At 45.0% G+C, this 23,047-nt stretch overlaps 1 protein-coding gene across 7 annotated transcripts in view; it reads right to left on the reverse strand.

Annotated features, from left to right (window-relative positions):
- Window positions 1–23,047, reverse strand: part of myo5aa (myosin VAa) — a 55,653-nt gene that overhangs the window by 17,327 nt on the left and 15,279 nt on the right. For all 7 annotated transcript variants that reach the window (XM_064313670.1, XM_064313669.1, XM_064313674.1 and 4 more), the window contains exons 3-24: window positions 21,270–21,441; window positions 20,565–20,709; window positions 19,677–19,833; window positions 17,238–17,381; window positions 14,389–14,470; window positions 13,326–13,433; window positions 12,785–12,891; window positions 11,945–12,210; window positions 11,346–11,427; window positions 10,617–10,757; window positions 10,153–10,278; window positions 9,686–9,769; window positions 5,540–5,692; window positions 5,357–5,454; window positions 5,010–5,096; window positions 4,473–4,581; window positions 3,836–4,047; window positions 3,370–3,526; window positions 2,212–2,451; window positions 1,337–1,585; window positions 680–773; window positions 141–289 (exon numbers count right to left, since the gene is read on the reverse strand). In XM_064313670.1, coding sequence (XP_064169740.1) covers window positions 141–289; window positions 680–773; window positions 1,337–1,585; window positions 2,212–2,451; window positions 3,370–3,526; window positions 3,836–4,047; window positions 4,473–4,581; window positions 5,010–5,096; window positions 5,357–5,454; window positions 5,540–5,692; window positions 9,686–9,769; window positions 10,153–10,278; window positions 10,617–10,757; window positions 11,346–11,427; window positions 11,945–12,210; window positions 12,785–12,891; window positions 13,326–13,433; window positions 14,389–14,470; window positions 17,238–17,381; window positions 19,677–19,833; window positions 20,565–20,709; window positions 21,270–21,441 — 3,162 coding nt within the window. The remainder of the gene's footprint in view (window positions 1–140; window positions 290–679; window positions 774–1,336; window positions 1,586–2,211; window positions 2,452–3,369; window positions 3,527–3,835; window positions 4,048–4,472; window positions 4,582–5,009; window positions 5,097–5,356; window positions 5,455–5,539; window positions 5,693–9,685; window positions 9,770–10,152; window positions 10,279–10,616; window positions 10,758–11,345; window positions 11,428–11,944; window positions 12,211–12,784; window positions 12,892–13,325; window positions 13,434–14,388; window positions 14,471–17,237; window positions 17,382–19,676; window positions 19,834–20,564; window positions 20,710–21,269; window positions 21,442–23,047) is intronic.

The following is a 23,047-nucleotide window of genomic DNA, read 5'->3' on the forward strand; positions in this document are numbered from 1 at the left end:
AGAAGGCACCCATGTAGCCTAGTGGGCCTTCAAATGATAATAATCTTCACATAAACTATTCTGTGTTATGGTAGAGAGTATGTGTCCATATGTGTGACTAAATGGTGAAGGCTCTGTGAGGCGAGGACCACGCCCCTCACCACGGTCAAGGTGATCTCCTCTTTCAGGTCGTCGTATCGCTCCTCCAGCCTCAGGTGCTCGGACAGAAGGTTCTGGTAGCGCGAGCGCTCCTCGTTTAGGTCGTTCTCCAGCTGCTTGGTTTCCTCCTGCAGGACCTTCTGCATTTTCTCTAATGGGAGGGGGGAGAGGCAGGTAAACAAACTGAAAGCTGACCCAATTTTTCCATCATTTCCACTGGGATCTCTTAAAAATGGGATCCCATAAATTGTTCCCCTGATCCACAAAAAAAAAAGAATTCCCAGATTTTCTACTCAATCTAGAATGCTTTAAATAGGAGGATGTGCAATAGTGCATCATTTCTCTGCAATCTGTGCAGTTACTGAGGGGGAGTCAATGACGGCTGGACACACCACCTGCCCATCTCAATGCACTAGTGCAGAGCTGCACTGGGCTGAGCTAACCGTAAAACTTTCTCTCCCCACACCGCTGCTGTACATTACACTGCAGAAGCTTTGGTTGAAGGTTATGTACTAGCAGGGGCTGTTGAGGGGACACATACCTGTCATCTCCTGACTCTGCTCCTGGATGAGCCGGTTCAGATCGTCCTTCTCGCTCTTCAGCAAGTTGTTCTGGTCCTTCAGCTCTGCCACCATCTGCCAGAGGGAGACGACACAGGGAGAGGTTCCAACCAAAGCCTTGTTTTCATCTCCACACTCCTAACATCAACCCATCTGCTCCCAGACAAGCAGGAGCTACATTTCACACAAGCGTTAGCACTCCACAGATCTACAACAGTAGCATAAGACAGCAGAAATCAATGTTCAGACACTTCTAAAATTGGGGGGGGGTCTGAACTAATGCAGATCCTAACACTCAAAATCATGGGGGGAGGAGTTAGGAGGATTTGAATTGAATTTGATCAAATTCATTGCTGTTTATATGTATTGGGCCTAAGTCTACCGACACTACGGGTGCTGCTCTCACCTGCTGGCCCACACCTGCTTCCAGGCCAGCCATGTGCCAGGGTTCCATTCATGGCCCTTGGCTCCTAAATCATGACAATGTACATCTTCCACCATTGCAGTACAGGGTTTGGATCAACATCAAGCCGACCATGATCTCTAAATTCTCTAAACGGACCAAACTGGAAGGAACGGCAGTGCTCAGGAAAGACTCCCTTTCCCACAAGCCCCGGGCCGAGGAAGGTCCCGCCCACCTGCTCCATCTCGTCGCGGTAGGTCTCGGCCCAGTCCTCGATCACGTGCTTCTCGTTGCGGGTGGTCTCCAGCTCCTTGCGCAGGAGGGCCAGCTCCTCCAGCAGGGAGGTGATGCGGTTGGCGTTGTTCCGTGCCTCCTCCTGCGACCCGCGGAGGCGGGCCACCTCGCCGCGCAGCTTCTCGCCCTCGGCCGCGTACGAGGTCTCCAGCCCGTTCAGACGCTCGCTCAGCGACTTGTTCTCTTTGTTCTGCAGGGACACATATGGCAGCCGCCACCAAAACAGCTGCCTTTACTTTCGGCTACACACCCATAACAAAAACACGCGCACCAAACAAAAATACGCAGCACTGTTTCACGCTGATGAAACCGACGCCTCTCACTGTGTCATTAAAACCAGTGGGCAGAGAGAGGGGGAAGTCCAGAAAAGGATATGGGCCAGAGGTTGTGTGTGAAACTACCAGCTGACAGCAAAGAAACAGATCTGCCACACTCTGTAAGCTCCAATTCAGTTCACATGGTCATCAGCTAAGTGAAACACACTGTAATATTTCACAGACATTACACACAACACTTTTAGAACCAGATATCTGGTAAGAATGGTGTTACAAATATAACCATTGAGTATGAATATAAACAACAGTGTGTTTGCCTGATCACTCACCGTTCACCAAGAGTACAGCGAGTCAAATAAAACTTTGTCATGGGGCAATCAACAGATCAAAGCTGAAAATAGACAACTGAGACAACTTCTAGAAAAGTAAAATGTAGTGATTAACATGGCTGATCTGAACCCAAATCAGGAACATGGAACCCATTTGTTTTGGTGAAATGTGTCTTTGGGTCTGTGGGGCTGCGTCGTCATGGGAACCGCACCTGCTCGTCGACCCTGCGCTGCAGCTGCATGATCTTGTTCTCCATGCCGATGTTGAGCTTCTTGAAGTGCTCCACGGAGCGCGCCTCGATCTTCAGCTTCTTGAGCTCGCGCTTGGCCCGCATGCGCCGCACGCAGCACTGCAGGTAGACGATGGCGGCCAGCGACCTCTTGTACCACTGCCTGGCCAGCCATCCCCGCACCGTCTTCTGCAGGATGACGGCCTTGTGTTCTCGCAGGAGCTGAAAGGAGAGAGAACGGGATTAGGGCACGAAAAGAGAAAAGCGATGCCAGTGGTGTGAAGGGTGGAAGTCTGCAAACCTTTCGTCTCATCCTGGATGAGGTCTTTCTATATTATACATTTGCTTTCTCCCTCCTGCCATCTAAAACATGAGAACCACTGACCGGCCACTGACTACTGACAGAGAGGGAGAAGGAGAGAGGGAGAGGACTGGGGGGGACCGAGACAGCTGCTTCTGTCCATCAGTGGGGCAGTCCCTGAATTCATGACAGGCTATTGGCTGAAGCGGGCTGGTACTGTTGTCGGCATGTTACGGCTTGCCTGTATTTTCCAGAGGTGTACACAGAGAATACCGTTGCATTTTTATCATTACAAAGTTGGTGCACTCACTACCTTTGAGGTAGTGCTAAATCCCTTTAGGTTCCCGATACTCCGTACCTCCATGCATTCACATGGACCAGATTGTTTTGCCTCGTGTTTTGATTCACAAGGACACAGTGGGTTAATTTTAAACAGAGGTGCAGGAACCAAAATAGTTGCTGAATTTTATGTTCATAAGCTTCCCATCCCGCAAAATGGGATTACAGAACAGTAACAGGCTCATTGTACACTCAAGTTTTTAGTTGATGGTAGCACACCAGAAAAATAAAAAGACATTAAGAGTGATAATTAAAACATTTGACTTGAAGCCAATGTAAAGCTAGCGGGTGGGCTTATCTGAAAATGTTTCAAACATCCCCCATGCAGTGATGGGATAAGGTACTGCAACAAATGGCATCCTGTATTAGGGCGTGTCTTAACCCCTTGGCACTGCTGAATGTATTAGGGGCGTGTCTTACCCCCTGGTACTGCTGGATGCATTAGGGGGGCGTGTCTCACCCCCGGGTACTGCTGAATGCATTAGGGGGGTGTGTCTTACCCCCTGGTACTGCTGCCTTGCCATGTAGGCCCGCAGGATGCACTGGATAATGAGCGCGGCGGCCTGTTGGCGGCGGTAGCGCTTCCTCTGCACGTACATGCGCTGGCACTTCTGCACGATGATGGCCGCTCGGGTCCGGCGCAGGAACTTGGCCAAGCTGACCGCAGGGAGGCAGACAGAGGGAGATTAGCAGACCGTGAGGAATGTTCATTCAGCAGTGCGGAACTGAGGGTCCGCTGAGGTTAAGCTTGTGATTCTCTACCACACAGCACTAACTGGCCCACATTACTGCAAGAACACATCTCGAAATTGACTAAATTGATCACAATGCTACAGTCTTATCAGCTGCCATTGAAAGAAAAATGTTAGGCGATCCAATGTGTCACATTAAATTTCCAGGGGGTGACTGGGCCTGTTTTGCAAGGTGCAATTGTGACTGGGCCCTGAGGCTGTGATTGGGCCTCACCATCGCGCCTGGAAGCCGCGCACGTGTCTCTGGATGTTGATGGCGGCGCTCCTCATGCGCAGGTACTTCTTGCGGACCAGCCAGCAGCGGATGGTCTTCTGGATGCGGATGCAGGCCGCCCGCAGCTTGTCCGCACGCAGCTTCTCCAGGTAGGCCACCTGCCCCGCCCGGAAGAAGATCTTTGTCTTACCGAACTGGTACTTGTCCTGGTCCTGCAGAACAGAGCAATATGGGGGGGGTGGTCAGCATTAGGGCAACACTGCCAAGCGTTCACAAGCAGCTCCATGTATTTAACTGGACCGATCACAGGGATGGACGTGTTCCATGGGCATGAGGCAGCGTGGCCTCAGATCAACAGCAGAAAGACAGCAGTGTTCCCTTCCCCAGTGTCCTGCGCAGGAGATCCATCCCAGTCGAGAAAATGCAAAATCAGCAGCTGGGTTTTAAAAATGCTCCCTCTTTCTCAGAACTTTTCATTTCACCCTTCACGAATCAGTGATTGGGAAAAAGAAGTCATTTGCATATTCATACTGTTAAGTCTAACTCAGTGCTTTAACTGATGTGCTGGATAAACACAGGTCCCATCAGCGTGGAAAAGGCCTCAGGGGTGCGGTTATTCCCTTTGTGATCATCTCACCTGCACAAGCTTTTCCAGTACATTCTTGCAGGTCAGCTTCTTGTCGGTCAGCACGTCCTTCTGCTTCATCAGAACCCGGTACCGACTGAAGAACTCCTGATAGGTCCACCTGGTATCAAGGCAACAGCAGAATGTTAGAACAGACTTACCATCAGAGATGGTCTGTGAACGGCGAGATAGATGGATTGTAGTGCAAGGGCAGCACTGAAACAAAGGAGCCTGACTGTAGAGGTGGAGATGGGCCGGATGGATGTGTTTGAGAGTGGGTGGAAATATTCGGGAGTGGGTGGAGGTGTGTGGGACTGGGTGGAGGTGTGTGGGAGTGGGCAGAGGTTGTGGGAGTGGATGGAGTTATGTGGGAATGGGTGAAGGTGTGTGGGAGTGGATGGAGATGTGTGGGAGAGAGTGGAGGTGTGTGGGAATAGGTGAAGGTGTGTGGGAGTGGGTGGAGGTGTATGGGAGTGGGTTCAGGGGTGTGGGAGTGGATGGAGACGTGTGGGACTGGGTGGAGGTGGGTCATTCAGGATGAGGCTGTACCTGGAGGGGAAGCCAGCAGCAGAGATCCGGATGGTCTCCAGGACACCGCAGGCTCTGAGCTGCTGCACAGCCCTCTTAGGGTCAAACCTGGAGCAGGGGTCACAGTGCAGGGGTCACAGTGCAAAGCCTTAGGCTGCGTACCTCACAGCTTTTATAGGACACAGCTTGTTATTGTTATTGCAGCTGTTATTGTACAGATGTCATTTTTACTTTGGACCCATAAGGGAGAGACTGTGCCTTTATTTTAACATACCGCATCAGGCTGGCACTGGCTGGTGTCGCCTGAGCCAAGCTCATCAGGCTTTGTGCATCCTAGCAGTTTAAACGGTGGGAACAAAAGCACTCACGTGAAAGGGAACTTGAGGTCGTTGGGCTTGATGCAGCGTACATAGTGCGGTGTGGTGGCGTTCAGGGTCTCCATCAGCAGCTGCAGCGAGTTACGGAACTGTAACCATAAATAAAATGCGTTTTAGCCCATGATCATGAGGTTTCAGGCTGAATGATGGCAGAACGAGCTCAGCTGCCCTCACCTGCAGACCCACAGTCTTCTTGTGTTCCTTACTGGCCTGGCCTGGCCGGGACTTATCTGGTTTGATGCTAAGCCTGGTGCGGCCACCAGGGTGCGCACCTGTGGGGCTGGTGGCCTTCTCCTCATCCTGGAACAGCTCCACCAGCAGATCAAACTGTCCCAGCAGGCAGGAATGAGTCAATCAATAAGTTAATCAATCTTTCGGGCCATTAATAAATCAATATACCAATAATCAATTAATCAATATCTATTCTTTATTTCATGACTTGCAGAGACACTTACCTTGGGTCATTATTTTCACCCCCAAAACCCATCACAAATCTTCGCAATATCAGATTCATTTCTTATAATGCCGTGGCTTTATATAAAACAGGGAAGGCAATATCACAGTTTGCTGTATTGGTTACACTAAAATGTTAGATGCTGCATAAGTCCTTATAATTACAGTGTTAAAAAGACACAGAATTGTTCAGTAGCTTGTTATTGCTGCAACAGACAGTGCTGCAGCCACACAAGCGGTCAGGTAGTGCCCTTTAGTGCTCAGTAGTGCTCTTCTCTAAGTCAGCAGCATGCTTTTAGCCTTCCCTCGTCTCAGTGCCGAAAGCAGAGCAGCCGCAGCATGCTGAGAGAGCGTTTCGGCAGCCCTGCTCCTCCCTCCCCCCCCTCCCTCCCTCCCGCGCCCTACCCCCCAGTCCAGCGCCGGGAACAGCGCGAGAGAGCATGCACCCCCACAGTGTGGCCGTGTTCACAAAGAGTGCACCTGCACAGCAGCCGCAGGGATTCAGCATCGCCGCGCTACCTGGAGAGGCTGGGAATGGCCGGAGAACATGAGGCTTCACTCACATGTGCTGACATGTTCACTCACAGATCAGGGGGCAGCACACCGGGCAACGAATGTGCTCTTCAACTATATGCATGTGACTCCCTGAAGGAGTATATTCTTTTTATTCTTTTCTTTTTTTCATTCATTTTTTTTTCTTGAGAGGAAGAGCTCAGAGTGGGTGCCATGCAGCTCCAAAACACATGATGCCTTAAGGATGACTTAATCTAGTCGTCTGTATCCATTATATGATATTAGATATTAGATACAAATTTGCACTACACCACAAAAAATGAGGTCACTTCTAGTATGATTAACAACTATAGTAGTGGTTCTACAGCAATTTGACTTTACGTACATACTTAAAATAATGCATAAGTTCAGACAGACTGCACTAAAGTCCAACTGTGGGTTGATAAATGTGCTCCCAAATAGTATAAGCAGAAAATCCACAACTTGGGATAAACATAAACACAGCCTTGGATTTTATTATGCAAATAGTGTCCTACTGACAGACATGGATTTCACTATGCAGTGGTGCCTCTACTGTGAGACAAGCCTGTTCAGACGTAATACGGATCAGTAAATCTGTGCTGGAGCTGCGCAGACTTGATCACTGTGAACACCACCCGTGTGTCCGTACAGCTGAGTAAAAACAATGATGCGAACCAATGAGGTGGGTGGGAGACATACCCAGTGAACTGGTTAGAGAGGGGAAGAGAGATAAAGCAAGAGAGGAAGGGAGAGGGAGAGCACATAGAGTGTGCCTGCGCTGCGTGAAAGCTCTGCTTTACCTTCTGCGGAACAAGGTTGTCAGGGAGGGAGAGACAACACACACCGAGAAGGAGTGGAGAATGAAACAAAGAAAACAAATTTAAAAATGTGAAGTCAAAATCATACAGATATATTTGAGTGTATGCAATGCATGTGACTTCACTCACACTAACACACTATAGGAAAGGCTAGCAGCTAGCTACCGGCTATCATCCGCTGCATTTTAAGCTGGGTCACATCACTTTAAATGAAGAGCCAACTGAAATAAGAATGAAATATTCACAGTATTTACCACTGAAACAAATCTTGCAGTGAGAATGTTGGCCTCTAATGACCGTCTATGCCGAGGCTTAAAAATAAAACTGATTATGTTTAAGCACATCAGATTGCATAACATGGCAAGTATATTACTTCGCAGCTTTCACAATCAAATAACCAAATTCATTTTTAACAGCCTTTTATCCCCTCTTATTCTAATTCCCATTTATCCCCATTGACAAGTGCTCTTAACACTACTTTCCAGCTCTGCAGGCTTCCAGCGAGGCTGCGCAGTAATTAGTCTGAAGGAAGGACTACACACTCTAATGATCAGCCAGAGGAGCTGCTATTTCATAATGAAGCAGGGAGCATCCCGCCAGCCTGGGCAATGCTATGGCCAGTTATGTACCGCCTCATGACACTCCTGCCCACAACCGGTACTGACACTGTCAGGATTCTAATTAGGCTCAGTATAGCAGTATAGCTACATATATCACCTGACAGTACAAATCACTGCATTTATTCAAACTGTTCTGCAAACTGAATTGCAAGAATAAAGCCAATAGACTAATAAGTGTCAAAAAGCCAATAGGCTAATAAATGTCAAAAAAGCCTTGAAGACCTCTTGGTGTCAGAGTCATTGATAACATTATGGTTCTTGTCGCAGCCAATACCATGAGTTTTTAATTATATTGCTATTTCTGTCATGACGGTACAACTAGAATTAAAGACATTAAAGGCAGTTTAGGCTGGAATATAATTTATATACCCATTTATATTCCTTATTTCAGTTGTTTTGAGAGACCCAAAAACCAAATGCAGTGCTCACAGGTAGCTATGTAGCACAGTCCACAGCACCCACGGACAGAAAAATAAAAGCGTGACAATGCATGTACAATACAACTACACACATTTCAGGGAAATAGCAAACAAAATTTAAATGAACATGGTTGGTTTTTTTCTCACATTGTAATTTTATATTAATCATTAATATGTATAATCCATATTAGAAGTTCTTCACAGAAAAACTGGCAGTCAAATTCAAATGTGCTGAAAAATTATGTGTTATGGGTTAGCTAAATATTGTTCAGACCCGTACCGCACACCACTTCAGCCACACCCATTTAGACAAGCGGTTCTCTATAGAAGAGCCAAAAGAGCCAAACAGCACTAATGGGCTTTGTTTGGAATGGCAACAGCACCATCAGGTTGGCATCATTTGACTTTAAGGAACACACTACCCCAAATAATCGAAACAGAGTGAAAGAGCACTTCTAATTAGAGCTGAGGTGAAACTGTGATAACTTTGACACTTGGCCAAAGGCCTCAGTGTGCCATTAAAGGAACAGAGACTTCTATACGCCATCTCAGTTACATTAATGTTACGTTCCACACTGACCGCTCTGCTTCACAACAACATCCACAAGCCAGTATGTCAGAGGAACAACTGTACATAGCTGTATCATACTAGGCCTACTGAACATAGCTATACTGTACTAGAACTACTGTATATAGCTGTATGGTACTAGGACTACATTACATAACGGTGGTTTTGGAGTTAAGATTTCAAAACTGATAAACATGATCCTCAGAATGGGAACACAATTCACACCACTGCTCCTCTTCTGTCCTCACACAAAATGACACCCAGTTACTATGGAAATCAAGAACCATCTCTGAACACTCTTCACCCCCTGTACAACTATCTAATGCAACTTTAGGGCATGGCTCAGCTGACCATGAGACTCAGTGCCTGTTTGGAAGCCACATGTTTGGAAGATCCTGGATCAGGTCACATCAGACTGCTATGTCTGAGAGTCTGAATTTAGTTGACAAATGCCGCTGTACAAAAGTGCATTACAGCATCACACTTTAACCAAACATTCACATTTCATACAAATCTCTTTGCACTGTAAAATCATAAATAATCAATTATGTGGATGTGGCTGTGAATTTTCCAGCAGACTGAAAATTATCTTGCATTCTCTTGCTCATATGAAACATGTACAAAAACAGGACAGCAGAGGGAGCCATTGCTCTTGACCTTTCTAGTGCGGAAACAAGGTATTGAGGTCAGGCATCCAAGAAAAGGAAATATTCTTACAAATGAGCACACCAAAGGATGTATTCCTGCTCAAGTAACACTATCACTGGAATCGATATCTAGCACAAAACAAGGGAAGTTGCTAATGCCCTTTTCTTACTGAAGGCAATACAAAATATTGTAACTCATGACCATTGACACTACAGGCATACAGCTGACAAATCAAAGACAGGCAGCACGGCATTACAAACCTTGCTCGCTTTCAGCACATTGATCTGCTCCTCATTGACGGTGTCTTTGTTTTTCTCCAGGAAACCGTCGCACTGATATTCCACCTGAGGAGACGGAAATAAAAATTTAAAAAATTCACAATGAGAGTGACCCAGATTTACAGCGAACACGGGAGGCGAGAGGCAGACGGTCAGCAAGCGCGCTGAGGCATGGGCTGCATCCAGGGGCCTGGCTGTGAGCGAACGTTCGCCACGCTTTTATAGTTTTACCCATAACTGCCAAAAGAGATTCAGTACTGACCTCGAAAGTAGCAGGCAGTAATATGTAAAACATGCAGCACTGTACAGAATGTGAATGACTGCTCTACGCACTTCAGAACCACACACTACTTATCTAAGCTGTTGACCCATATAGAGGTCTATATATTCAGCCTTGTTGCCACACTTGAGAAATGTCTGCAGAGAGGGGGAGAGGTAAGTGTGCTAACCTTGTCTGCAAAGTGCTGGATAATGAAGGCTTTATTGGACATGCGGGGCTTCTCGAAAAGGGTGCAGGTCTTCAGGTGAGTGTTGTACAGCTTCTGTGCCCAGCTGTCATCAGATCCCTTGGGCATCTGGAAGGGGATGAAGAGGTCAAGGGCAATGAGACTGAGAAACAGCATCGACATGACACAGCTCCCTACAACTGGATATAAGAGAACACACTGAACGCACACAACATAAAACGAATGTCTGCAATCAATAAATGGTGCGTGTTTGTGCATGTATGTGTTTAAGTGTGTGATAGTGTGTGCATGCGTGTGCATGCATGTGTGTGCGCGCATGCATGGGTCTGTGCGCATGTTTGTGTGAGTGAGAAGACAAGGTCCAGTGAATGTAAATGAGAGACGTGTGTGTGATAAAGATCTGGTCCCATGAATATGTTCTGCCTCGTTGTCATTGCAAATGGCACCTTGCACTCTTCGTCCAGAAGGTCCAGAACACCCATTTTTGCTTCAATCAGATTGATGCAGGGCTGATTGTCATAGAAGTCGATCAGTGTCCAGGGGATCTGCTCCTTCATGTATTCCTCTTGCTCCAGTTTGAAGACATGCTGGAGAAGCAAGGAACCGCAGAGACAGTATGTTTTCACAGCTTTCAACCTGACTGCCCATTCAGCACAGCACCAGACAATAAACCACCCTTCAAGTCAAATACCTCACACCAGAGGTGCCACCGCTGTACTAATGGGACACTAATGATGGCAAGTACAATGGCAGCAGCGGTCCTCTCTTTAGCCTGTATCTCACACATCCTTTCCCCACGGATGACGCTCACAATTTGTTAATACAGGCCGCCACGAGCAGAACCATATAAACCAACACATTATCAGGCTCACACGGTCTCAGGCTGAATTGAGGCAAATGGAAAACATGAATATGTACAGCAAATGTTTTCTTTGCAGTGATGTGAACAGCTGTGTAAAACCCATATTACAGATGCAGGCAAAGGTGTGGTAACAGAGAGCAGACAAAGGCACACGATAATACTGTATCTGCAGGTCGGTACCTGTCAAAGAATTACAGAGCTGTAGGCCTGTCTCATCTAGGATACGGCACATAATTATTCAGCACATCAACCTTAATAGCAGGGAGATTAAAAAGCTCTATTTCAGGACGCTATCAGTGAATAAGGCTCTCACCATGTTAAACTGCTGCTGGAGCTTCTCATTAGCATAATTTATGCAAAACTGTTCAAAGCTATTGATCTCAAATGTTTCAAACCTGGAGAGAAAAACAAAGAACAGTGACAGTAAGAGGCAGCCTTGTAGTTAAAGTGTGGATGAAGCTACTTGTAAACTAGCGGCAAACTACTGTGTCACACAAGTTCATAGCATACATAGAATTGAATCTTGTTTTCAGAATACATGGTTTCACATTCCATTGTTTTTCTTCCAAATTCAGGTTACATTACCCTTGTAGAAATCCGAAAAACACTGCAGCTTCTTTCTATTGAATCTTAATCAATTTAATTTGCAAATTGCATTATTAACCATTCTGTTCTTGGATCTCTTACATGCATAAATATAGACACCAAACACGTGGCACAGAGATCTCCAATTCTTTCCACACTAAGTAGGTATGTGTCGTACTGTGTGGAAAAAATATGAATAAATGCACACATACTTTATAACAATTCACTAACTTCTGCTAACTGGCAGAATGAGTGCAACTGTTTTAGACACAGACCACATCTGTACTTGGCTCAGGCAGGGTATCCATTACTCAATCAGAGACCCACCCGTAAATGTCCAGGACTCCGATGAAGGAGTGTTGTTTTTGGTTGGAATGCAAGGCCTTATTGACATGGTCCACGATCCAGTTGAAGAGTTTGGCATAAATATGTTTGGCGAGGGCATCCCGGGCATTGATGGCCTGCAGTTTGGGGATGGTTTTGATGTAGGTCTCTGAAGCCGTCTTCAGCTTCTTGTGGCACAGCCAGTGGGACATGTCCTGATATGTCACCCCCATGAGGTCGCAGAAGATGGTCAGGTGATTGTTGTTGGGCTGAAATAGAATGGAGATTTTGGACAACAGGTCCTTCCCAAAGTATAAAAACCCTTGTGTAGCCTCTAGCCCTTGGTGCAGTGACACGCCCAAAAGCCTGGAATCCATTCCTCAATGTGTCAGTGTCAACTGTAGTCAACAGTCTTGCAGAGTCATACAAACATTGCCATAGCAATTTAACGGCTGTGCAACTATATTTCCCGTTCAATGCTTGAGCAAAACTGAAATAGAAGACAATAGTTCCTCGATCTTGTGCTTAACTGGTCCTTCCACTTGCGTAAAAATCCCTCACCCTTGTACTTCCTCATTCCAGCATTCCACAGCCTCACCATCTCTATCTGCCCTATACTTTTGGTTACATGGTTTCGGCCTTGAACTAAAGGGCCAAATGTTCCTCTAACTCAGCTTCTACCACCCCCCTACTTCGCCATTCATGTCCGAGACCAAATGAAATCACAAACACACCACTGGAGAGAACTGCACTCAGAGGGTGTGTTGAGACACATCATACACAGAGTGGAATGTTTTCGGGGCAGCGTGTTTCTACGCGGGACAGGCTTGTGCCTGAACTCACCGGGATGCTGCTGCTGTCCGCGTCCCGATCTTTCACGTCCACGTTGCCAAGGTGAAGGATCGCGGCGAGAATTTGGAATAGGCCCATCTGAGAGGATTCATTAATCCCTGAAAGGGATATTATATGTAATTACAATTAACCAGGAAGACATTTAAGAAAATATATAAACAATACCTTCATCAAAAAATACTTTAATGCATAAACTAAACTCAAACTATAATTCATTTACAAAATAAGCATGACATGGATATTTAATTGAAACGTTTTAAAAATATTGTAAGGCATCTGTCACTTCTCAGTGCTGGGCAGGGTGTAAATATTATCAATACCTATTATCAATACATTTGTAAATAAATAAATAAATAAATAAATAAATAAATAAAAAAACACAAAATTTAAACAAAGATGCAACATGCCAGAAAACAGACATTGTACTAAGCTAAAAAAAATGTCTTCCACTGGTTTTAATTCTGAATCAGATCATATCATAAATGCCAAGCCGCTCCACCTCCACAGCCATGCAAGGTACAGGCATCCCTACCCAGAAGAGAGAAAGCATGTCTACTGGTGGACAGCTCCACGGCATCGCCCACGCCATCGATTACAGGGCTTTGACCCTGGTTGGTGTAGTGAAAGTCATCAGCACTTCCTGTAGAAGGACAAACACACACACCAGACCTTAGCCTCAAAGGACAGTACTAAATCCTGCTAGCAATAGTTATGAATTTTACTGACCACACAAACTCCTGTCTTTCTAAGGCACACACAATAATACCACAAACGATGTCACATTTACATGTTTGGCATAATCTAGAGAAAATAAAAGGGAATAAAATGCTTTTCACCACTGAACTGCACTGAATTAGAAAGAGAAAATTAAAATTTCTTAATATACCAATAACTACCATATGGGACAACTGGGAGGAGTGGTTAAATAGGTATAACAAAGGCCATTAAAGTGTTTTCCTGGACAACAGTACCTCTTGCCCTTTGCTTAATTTCAGTTAGCTCTCTGGGGCCTCAGTAAATAACATAAGATAACCAGGCAAATTCCAACAGTTGTGTTCTAACATTATAGCAACTGCATCCTGTTGCCAGGCAACAGGAGCCCAATTTGCATTGAAACACTTCCATTATTGGGGCGGTAGCAAACCAAGGGGCCGATGGAACAGAGAGGCAGTGTGAAAGCGTGCTGACAGTGTCAGCTGTGCGTTTCTATGGCACAGAAGCAGGTGTCTGCCTCTTTGCCATGGGAGTGTTGTGATCGGCTCAGCCCCCCACTGCTTTCAGGATGCGTGTGATGATAGGCCCTGTGGTAGCTATAGGAAACACATGTCTGTGCTCAGACTCGCTACTGCCTTCACCTCAAGATGATTAGGTATTGTATCTACAGACGAAAAAGTAGTCAGTCTCTTGTTCCATATGTAATTTATTTTAAAACCTCAAAGTGTAACAGACACTTAGTAATTCCCCTATTAATATGTAAGAGTCAAAATTTTGCTTAAAAAAGAAGACATTTTGCATATGTCAAATATCATTACGTTTGTTTTTCACTTACTAATGACATGATTCTCACTCTCTTTTCACTGAATAAAATCACCTACCTAACTTAAGGGATTTGAATTCAGGCAAATGTGCAGAGGCACACAGCTGGTAGAAGATATGGTAGTTTCTCTCTTCATCTGCCTAAAAATGAAACGGAGGAAAAAAGAAGGGCATTTAAATCATTGCAGGGAAAGCACACCACAGCGTTTAACATCATGCAAGGCAACAGCTAAAATTCCCATTTTAAAATTTGGAACCTTGTACCCTCAGAAGCTGGGACTAATAAGGGGTGGTGACTGTAGTCATACAGACTCTCACTCACACTCTCTCACTCACTCCTGTCAATCAGTGTCTACCACAGCCTGTTTTATCCATGACTGAAGATGTGAACCCCTCTTACAGACACCTGTTTTCCCTCTAGTGTCAATGTTTAAAAAGAATAGATTAAGCTTGAAAGTGTGACCATGACAGAAAGGATGAATGCAGCTCTAATTCACCACAGCCTGACAACAAGTCACATTCTATTTTATTTCCAGAGTAACATTTCAGTGGTTCAGCTTCTAGTCCACAGCTGATTCTCTCCTCCCTGGCCAATTCAGTACCGACAGTAATTCCCCAGCAAAATAATATCCAGTGAAGCTGATTGGTCAGAAAACTGCCTTAGCTTTACCACATAATGCATTCAATCCAATGAAGAACTTTTGCATGGGTTTGCAACTGGACATGCCATATGTGCCACATAATGACCATTTCTTTATATCAATCTATCAGATACAGATTACCAAAAGAAATTTATAAAGCATAGCATGTAAGTGCATTGAAATGGGTTAATACAAACCATAGCACAACAAACATATCTACGTAATACTGCATGAAGTGCTAACATTGAGAAGCATTAGAAATGAGGGCAGTTAGTGAGGTGAACTGTAGACAGGTTTCACAGAAACAGTCCTAAATGGGTTTTAATAATGGAAGGTCTCAGCTGATCGTCTGCCCCCTGTCAGGTCACTAACCCTGCCAGTTGGCTGTCAGAATCCAGCAGCCACACCCTCCCCTCAGGTGTTAAGGGAAAGAGACATTTCAGGAATTCGCATTACACCACCGTCACACAACAGCAGCATTATATAAGACAGGGTGGAAACTTAACCCTTATCATAATGTGCCGTAAAAGGTTTGTTTTCTTTAAAGCTCTTCAGTGTCATCCAGTGTCATTTACTGCCATAGAATGCAACAGAAAAATATATTACGTATGGAAACTGACATGACATTTCTAACACAATTTGCCACCCGCGATATGCAAACCAGTAGGTATGCTGCAAATCAATTATAGTGGCATTTAAACTATAGTTTAGCTGTAAAAGCTAAACAGAGCAACCACGACAAACATGGGCTATGCTTTGGTTTACAGGCAATGTTGATGTACTAAATATCTGCCACTGACAGTCACCTTTTCCAAAACCAGGCGGAGAAATTCCTCATCAGCAGTAATACTATCCCACTGCATTTTTCTACCTGGCATCAGCAGCTATTCAGGTCTGGGCTTGGTTAGGACTTGGATGGGAGATGCAGGAAAAGCAGCCTGCTGCTGGGTCAGTCAACTGCATTCTTCCCTCTCAGCCAAGACCAAACCCAAAGCTCCTGAGCTCATGGGGACGCTGTTTTGTAGGAGACACCTTTTTAGATGAGATGTTATACCACACTCTTGTCTGAGAGTGGTGACTGAGGACCGATTAAATGAATATTATGGTGCAAAATGGCTACCGCAGAGAGGTTGGCCAACCCTATTATTGCAAAGTGCTGTGAGATCTATATTACAGCACATGAATACAGTTAGGTATTATTGATATATGCTCCTATTAGATAGTCTTATGATACCTAATGCTGTGAGTCATAATCTCTGGAAAGCCAAGGCTCCAACACTACTCCTTACAGGTGAAAGTGGTACCACATACGGCTTCTTTACAGACGTGTCAAGCCCTAGCGGCTGGTGAAGAAATACTCAAAGTAATACAGGGCTTGCATCAACTGGCAAATACAACTGGGGAGGTGGCGCGTCATATGCACGTCACAGTCCCTCCTCTGTTGAGTCCCTGTTTAAATAAACCCCAGCTTTGGCCGATGAATACTGCTACCCTGAAGAGAGGTACTCTCCTCAGCTCCACACAGCAGGGCACACACTACACAGAAGACTCCACTGTATACTTCATCAGAAAGGGGGAGGTGAAACAACTTGAACGAATAGATTGAAAAATCAACTTTCATTTCCGGAGGTTTAAAAATATATATCTGGCATCAAATCCCGTTAACAGTCCGCCATTAAAAGCAAACAGTGCTCCTCTTGTTTGGGCAAGGGAGTGATGCGGGCCTTGTTTTTGATGCTTGATCTAGTCAAATATGATATGGACAGCAGTTGATTAGTAATTAGTCTGGGTTGGTATCTCTGTGGTGTGTCTGCCTATACCCGAGGAAGGACAAGACGAGCAGCTGACACTGCGCCAGTCAACATCTGGACCTCCTCTCCGAACTGGGCACATGCACAAAGTCCTACAGTATTACTAAGAGGCTTACACACCCACACAAGCAGCACTGCAGCCAAAGAGTGTGCACCGATTCTCTATACTGTATTCTATGTGACTGTACACACCACAGGCCACAAAGTACTTCAGCAAAGCTACCGTACCAAAGGAGCGTACATTCCTGGTGTACTGGAGGTAATATATTACAAACCCAGCCTATCTCAGGCGGGATGAGGCCAATTGGTCCTGCCACTAAGGATATTCAGTAATAGTCAGCTGTAGAAATCCAGCTCAGACTGCAATGTGTGATTATAGGCCCAGCTTGCATACATGAACAGTGACTCCTGAGAGCCCAAATAATCGTACTTATTACATCAGATGAAAGTGCTGACCTGAAACACCACTCTGGATTTCTCCAGCAGGTACGTCCTCATGTTGGCCCCAATGATGCGGTATCGCTTGTCGAAGCCGATCTCGATGTACTTCCCAAACCTGCTGCTGTTGTCATTCCTGGTGGTCTTTGCATTTCCAATAGCCTAAGTCAGAAAGAGAACAATCATGTTTTGTGATTTAGATCAAACCACAATTAGCAGCCTGATTTTTTTTTTTTTAATCAAGCAAACTTCCATTTTTAATAAAATAAGTTTTCAAACAGGCCTATATTCATGATAACCTTTTTATTACAAACCACCAGTCAGAGTTATTCAGGCAGAGTTTAAAAAAGAACTGACTGCTGAAATCAGCTGCTTGTGTGAGGTGACGCTGGCTGCCAGCGACCCGCTGAGACTACTATTCTGAATAGCAGTTCAGTCAGAGCCATGGAGTCCCTCAGGCTCTCTGTCCCAGGCTGCCCCCAGCAGCTACTGCCACATCAGCAGGGAGAGCTGAGGCAGGAGGCCGGCTGGCTGAGCTGCTGGGCCCCCCTGCACCCCGCTGGGGCAGATTTGTGACAGGTCAGTCAGAGTGCTTGCACCTTCAGGCGCTTTTCTGCAGGGGGCCAGGCAGCTAACGTCTACCTTTCCCAGGGACGGAGGGCTCGGCCAGGGGGTGTGCAGAGGGAGTGATGTGTCATATGTCCAAACATGAGTGTGGGGGGGGCTTAAAATTATATATTAACAATAACAACTAAATGTTTACTGTAACAATGTTTACTTATAAAGCTATGCTTAGATACTTAGGCATTATAACACTAACACAGTAGCCTACCACCACAAGGTGGTGCTTCAAATTGGTTAAACTAAAATGGTGATACATTAAATAGCTTGAGAAAAATATAAATTAAGAAGAACACAATGCCACCCATCACAGTTTTACAGAAGTTTGCTGCTGAAGTTCTTTCCTGTCTGCAGTGTGTGTTTGGCCACATGTGCCTTGAGCTACTCCTTTTGGCATACAGTAGGTGACCTCATACGGGGCTGACTACTTTTTTAACTTGGGTGATTGGGCCTCTTCAAAATTTGGGCGGAGAAGATGCCAGTGATGTAGGAACAAAAAAAGCATAAAAAAAAGGGGAAAAAGAAAGAATGAAGGATACTTAACAAGTAATGTGTCAATAAGCATGTTTAAAATTGGTTATGTTCAAATTATTATTATTATTATCATTATCAAGAGCATAACCCTAGGAGGAGGAGAATCCATTCATTCAATCACATTACTCCTGTCTCTCCTGTGCATTCATGCGCAGAAAACGCAGCACAGACCTTCGTTCCCAGGCCCAGGCAGAACCTGATTACTTTAATGAGACACAACCGCTCTCGGACTGGTCGTCTGCATCACCGGGGCTGGGATACACACGGAATTCAACGCACATATCCTGACCCCTCTCTCACTTGTTCGCCGTGAGCCTAAGTGAGAAGCTGATGAAAACGTTTGCGCCAAGCAGCCAAGCTGCAGGGACGCTGCAGGGATCAGCCACCACTGTACTGCTCTGTCAGGTGGACTAAAAGCCTGCTGTGGTTTTAACCGCCGTCCGGCCGGCCTGCCTCCCTGCTGATAACAGGAGACGTAATAAAGATAGGTGGCATTAAGTTCTCACTGAGAAATTACTAGTAGCAAAGGTGAGCCAATTTCTACAGTTCAGCGCCCTCACAGGTTTTTTTAATGATATGCAAACAGCCCAACAGATATGCAAAATGCCCAGCGTGTGAAAACGAACACGCAAACACTTCATAAAATTCTGTTCACATTCTGGCTGTGAATATCCGCCTGCATCAGGCTTTGCGCCCTCCCTTAACGCAGTCCAGTTAGGAGACTATTCCAACCACTTCTACCTTTCTATCGTCCTGCTCAAAGTCACCCGCTGGCCTAGTTCGGTACCAGGGGAACAGAGTGATGTAAGCGGTCTCTCTCGGAGGCGAGTGAAGGAGGACGGCTGCAGTAGCAGCCCTGTGGGCCCCCGGAGGCTCGTTTCTCTTCCCTACCTCTGCCTCCCCAGAAGGCTCTGCGCTTAGCAACACACGCATGCTCTCCGGCTCTCAGACCTACCAGGCAGAGCTCTTAAAGTCACTTAAGCACAAGGCATCCTAAGGCAATCTGGCATGAAATAGGGGGTGAGTGGGTCCTCAATAGGTTTCATCCGACCCCTTTGTGTACCGTCCAACGCGATGTCCGCGTTTCACTCACATTGTCCAGGGCTAGCAGGCGATGGCTTTACTGCCTTCGCTGTGAGAGCAGTAGCACAGCTCACCGCACACAATCCCAACATCTCACAAATGGACACAACAGCTCCAAAAACAGATGCAAATCCACAGTTCATTTTCCAAATTGTCCAAAAGAGTTGGCAGAAAACTATGGCAATGCTTTTCAAATGAGCAGCCATGGAACTGTCTCACCTCCATGATGGGGTTGGAAGCCAGCACTTTCTCCTCCACGTTGGCCTCGCTGGCAGAGCCACTGACTGTGGCAAAGTACCGCATGGCATATTTGGCTGAGACCGTCTTCCCTGCGCCAGACTCCCCACTGACAATAATGGACTGGTTTCTCTCATCCCTGAAAGGGAAAGGGTGGAGGGCAGGTGGACAGAACAACAAACAAGTCAGCTGGAGGAAACCCCAGGGGAAAAATGCATCCAGGAACTGTCCACATACTGTAAACCCACACCAAAATAAGCACACTTCTCATGTGTACAGTACTATCAAGGTTGCTTTGGATACCTTAATATAGCATACATTTCTAACACTTTATTGCTATTCTAACACGCAAGCTGGGGAAATGCAAAAGCAATTGTACTTTCTATTTTTACAAGCTTGCTCTTGAGGGAGAACACTGTGTTGTTGGGAGTGCTGGTGGCTGACATTACAGAATGTCTGTTGGAGGAGAATCAATGCTAGTCGGTACAGCTGGATCGGCAGAAGAGCTGCTTGTTTTGGAAGCAGGAGAACTGGTCCTCTGCACAGTGAGCAGAGACCAGGCACTCTGAGCGACACTAGCACCTAGGGGAGCCCCTGCTGTGGAGACCAACGCTCATGCCCCTCCCAATCCGCACGCTGCCACTGACACCTCAGGCGCAAAAAGGTGTAAAACAAAGATCAGGCCTATTTTTAGCCAAGCTGCATTGTACCGAGAGTGTGATAACCTACAAAGCTTACCTACAGATCTACCAGCAGTCAAGCTAGTGAAGGAGATGGAGGTCTAAGCTAGGATGGGAATGTAGCCTCAGGCACATGTCATTTCATTTTAATAAAAGGATGACAGTCGAAGGATTCAAACATACAACAGACCTGGCCATCTGCTTGTATGCCTCCTCAGCTACAGCAAATATGTGAGGGTCCATGTCCCCCATGTTCTGCCCACTGTACGCATTGATGATGTCTGTTCCATAGATGGGCAGAGTCTCATAGGGATTGATGGCCACCAAGACAATACCTGAGAAAAATCAAATAGCGAATTCATACATAATGGATCTCGCACAGAATTAGAAAAGATAACAGAAGTTTATCATATGCATGGTTTACATTCACTTTGACGAATAACACGGTTTCCGAAATGCATCAGCGTCTTTTGGTTCAGTAAACATTTTGGACCCCAAGGAGTTGCAGACCGAAACCATTTTTGTATTATTTAAAGTATATTTCTAATTGGTGACACAAACCTTTTGGTGATTTTTTTGAATGTAGGGTTGAAGTATTTGAACGGTAAGAAAAACCATGGTAGTGTTTATTTGGCCATACAAGGCATAACACAAGCAAATACAGCATATTTATGAAAACGTGATGCATACAACCTTGTCCTTACTTTTCTTTTTCCAGTTAACTACCTTGATAAACAGGCATGAACCAATGTACAATCAGTTAAGCCATGAAAATATAAATTACTGGAGAGACCACATTATTACTTGTTATGCTTGTCTATGATCATTAATGCACAGTAGATTCATTCTGCCTCACAGCATTGCATGCTCACTCTGTATGGAGCGGAGCATTTACCGCAGTATGTGTAGATTAGCTTGGAGTCGATGAAGCGCACTTTCAGGTTGTGTAGGACAGCGGGTTCATGGAGGTAACTGAGGGCAGTGAGGTCGTTCTCCCCCACCAGGATGTCAGGGTTCCGCAGGTAGGGCAGGTTCTTGGTTTTTGGGTCCAATTTGTGTTCCAACGCCTGGAAAGACAAGGATAATTTAACCCACGTGTTCGGCTTGGGTCAAATTGACCCGTTTTAAACTTTTAGTAAAAGAGGAATGAGACTTTAGAACTGTATTTCAAACCGGTGGAACTGCAGTGACCAAACCGGTATAAATTTGGTTCATGTTTTGTGTTGCTATTTTCTTTATGAATTTCTGCCTACATTCTTTGAAGATAAGATAAAAATGAAAAATAATTGAGATTGCCAGATCTACTGCATGAAAATCTTGCTCCATTGAAATTTTTCCATAGATAAAATATGCTCCCATGCCTTTTTTATAGTGGATTTACATAAATCATGTCTGCATCAAAAAACAGCACTTTTATTGTTTTATGTGATCTAGAAGAGGTAAATGACCACCATCAACAGTATATATTGTCTTTATAGTTTGGAATTGAGATAAAGATAATATATATAGTCTTTTATTTCAGTATAGCAATAATGTCCTGGGTATATCCGACCCAGGTTAACAGTTCCACTGGAGCCAATACGTAAACAGAACACAAGGGTTGAAGAAGGACTGAAAGAAAATGGAGAAATATTTTCACTGACAGTCTTTTTCATAAAATAAAAAGTGTATTGATTCAGAAAAAATTCGGGCACTTTTTTTAGTCATTCTGGGTCATGACAGGTGATGGCTATAAAGTATTAATGAGAAGCTGAACATGTCAGGTTTTTCTAGTATCTACAGTATCAGGAAGTTCTAGGCTAGTGAAAGTAAATTTCCAGAAGATGATGCAAAACAACTTTATCACAGCAAAGTACAGAGTACAGTGCCATTAAGAGGCACATGCAATCAAAAGGGCAAAAAGTGGAGAAAATATCATTCTTAGAGAGTGTGCCACGTTCAGAGAAATAGAATCTGAAAGACTATTCTGGTGAGCATGTGCAAGCGTGTGTGCATGGGATCTGCCTATCTTCCTGAGAGGAAGGACATGTACCTCACATCATCAGCATGTGATAGGAAAGGCAATAAATAATTATTCAACAACTATCCAAACTATCCAAAAAAACACGTTATCTTTATAGTGACGGGATGCAGCGGTGAAATATAACTAAATATAATGTAGTTAAATATAACTTGCCTTCTCAGCCCCAGATAACTACTTCCTCTTACGCTCAGGGACAGGGACCCCAGTGCATATGATGCAATATTTTCACAGTGTGTATGAATGTACTGAATAAGTGAATCTGTATGTCTTTATGTGCACAATATAAGTATGCACTCCTTTCTAAGTACAATGTCCACGTGTACATTTACATACTGTAAATATTTCTCAGTGTAAGCTTGTGTTTAACATTATAGCCATTTAACTGTGGGCCTCCATATGTACTCTGTGGGTGTGAGTATGTGTGTGTACAAGTGTGTTTGTGTGTGTGCGTGTTTGTGCATGCATGTGTGTGTTTGTTCATACATGCGTGTGTGTGTGTGTGTGTGCGTGCGTGCGTGTGCTGAAAGAGCACCAGCTGAAAGTTCTGATGGGTAGGTCAGGTTTATTACACTTTCTGAACCCACTTCACTTTCAATACCTGTTCTATAGTTTTCTACAGTATAAAGATTTATAATAAACACCAGCTGTCA

This window comes from Anguilla rostrata, chromosome 16 (assembly GCF_018555375.3).
Source record: "Anguilla rostrata isolate EN2019 chromosome 16, ASM1855537v3, whole genome shotgun sequence".
Classification (NCBI taxonomy): Eukaryota; Metazoa; Chordata; class Actinopteri; order Anguilliformes; family Anguillidae; genus Anguilla; species Anguilla rostrata.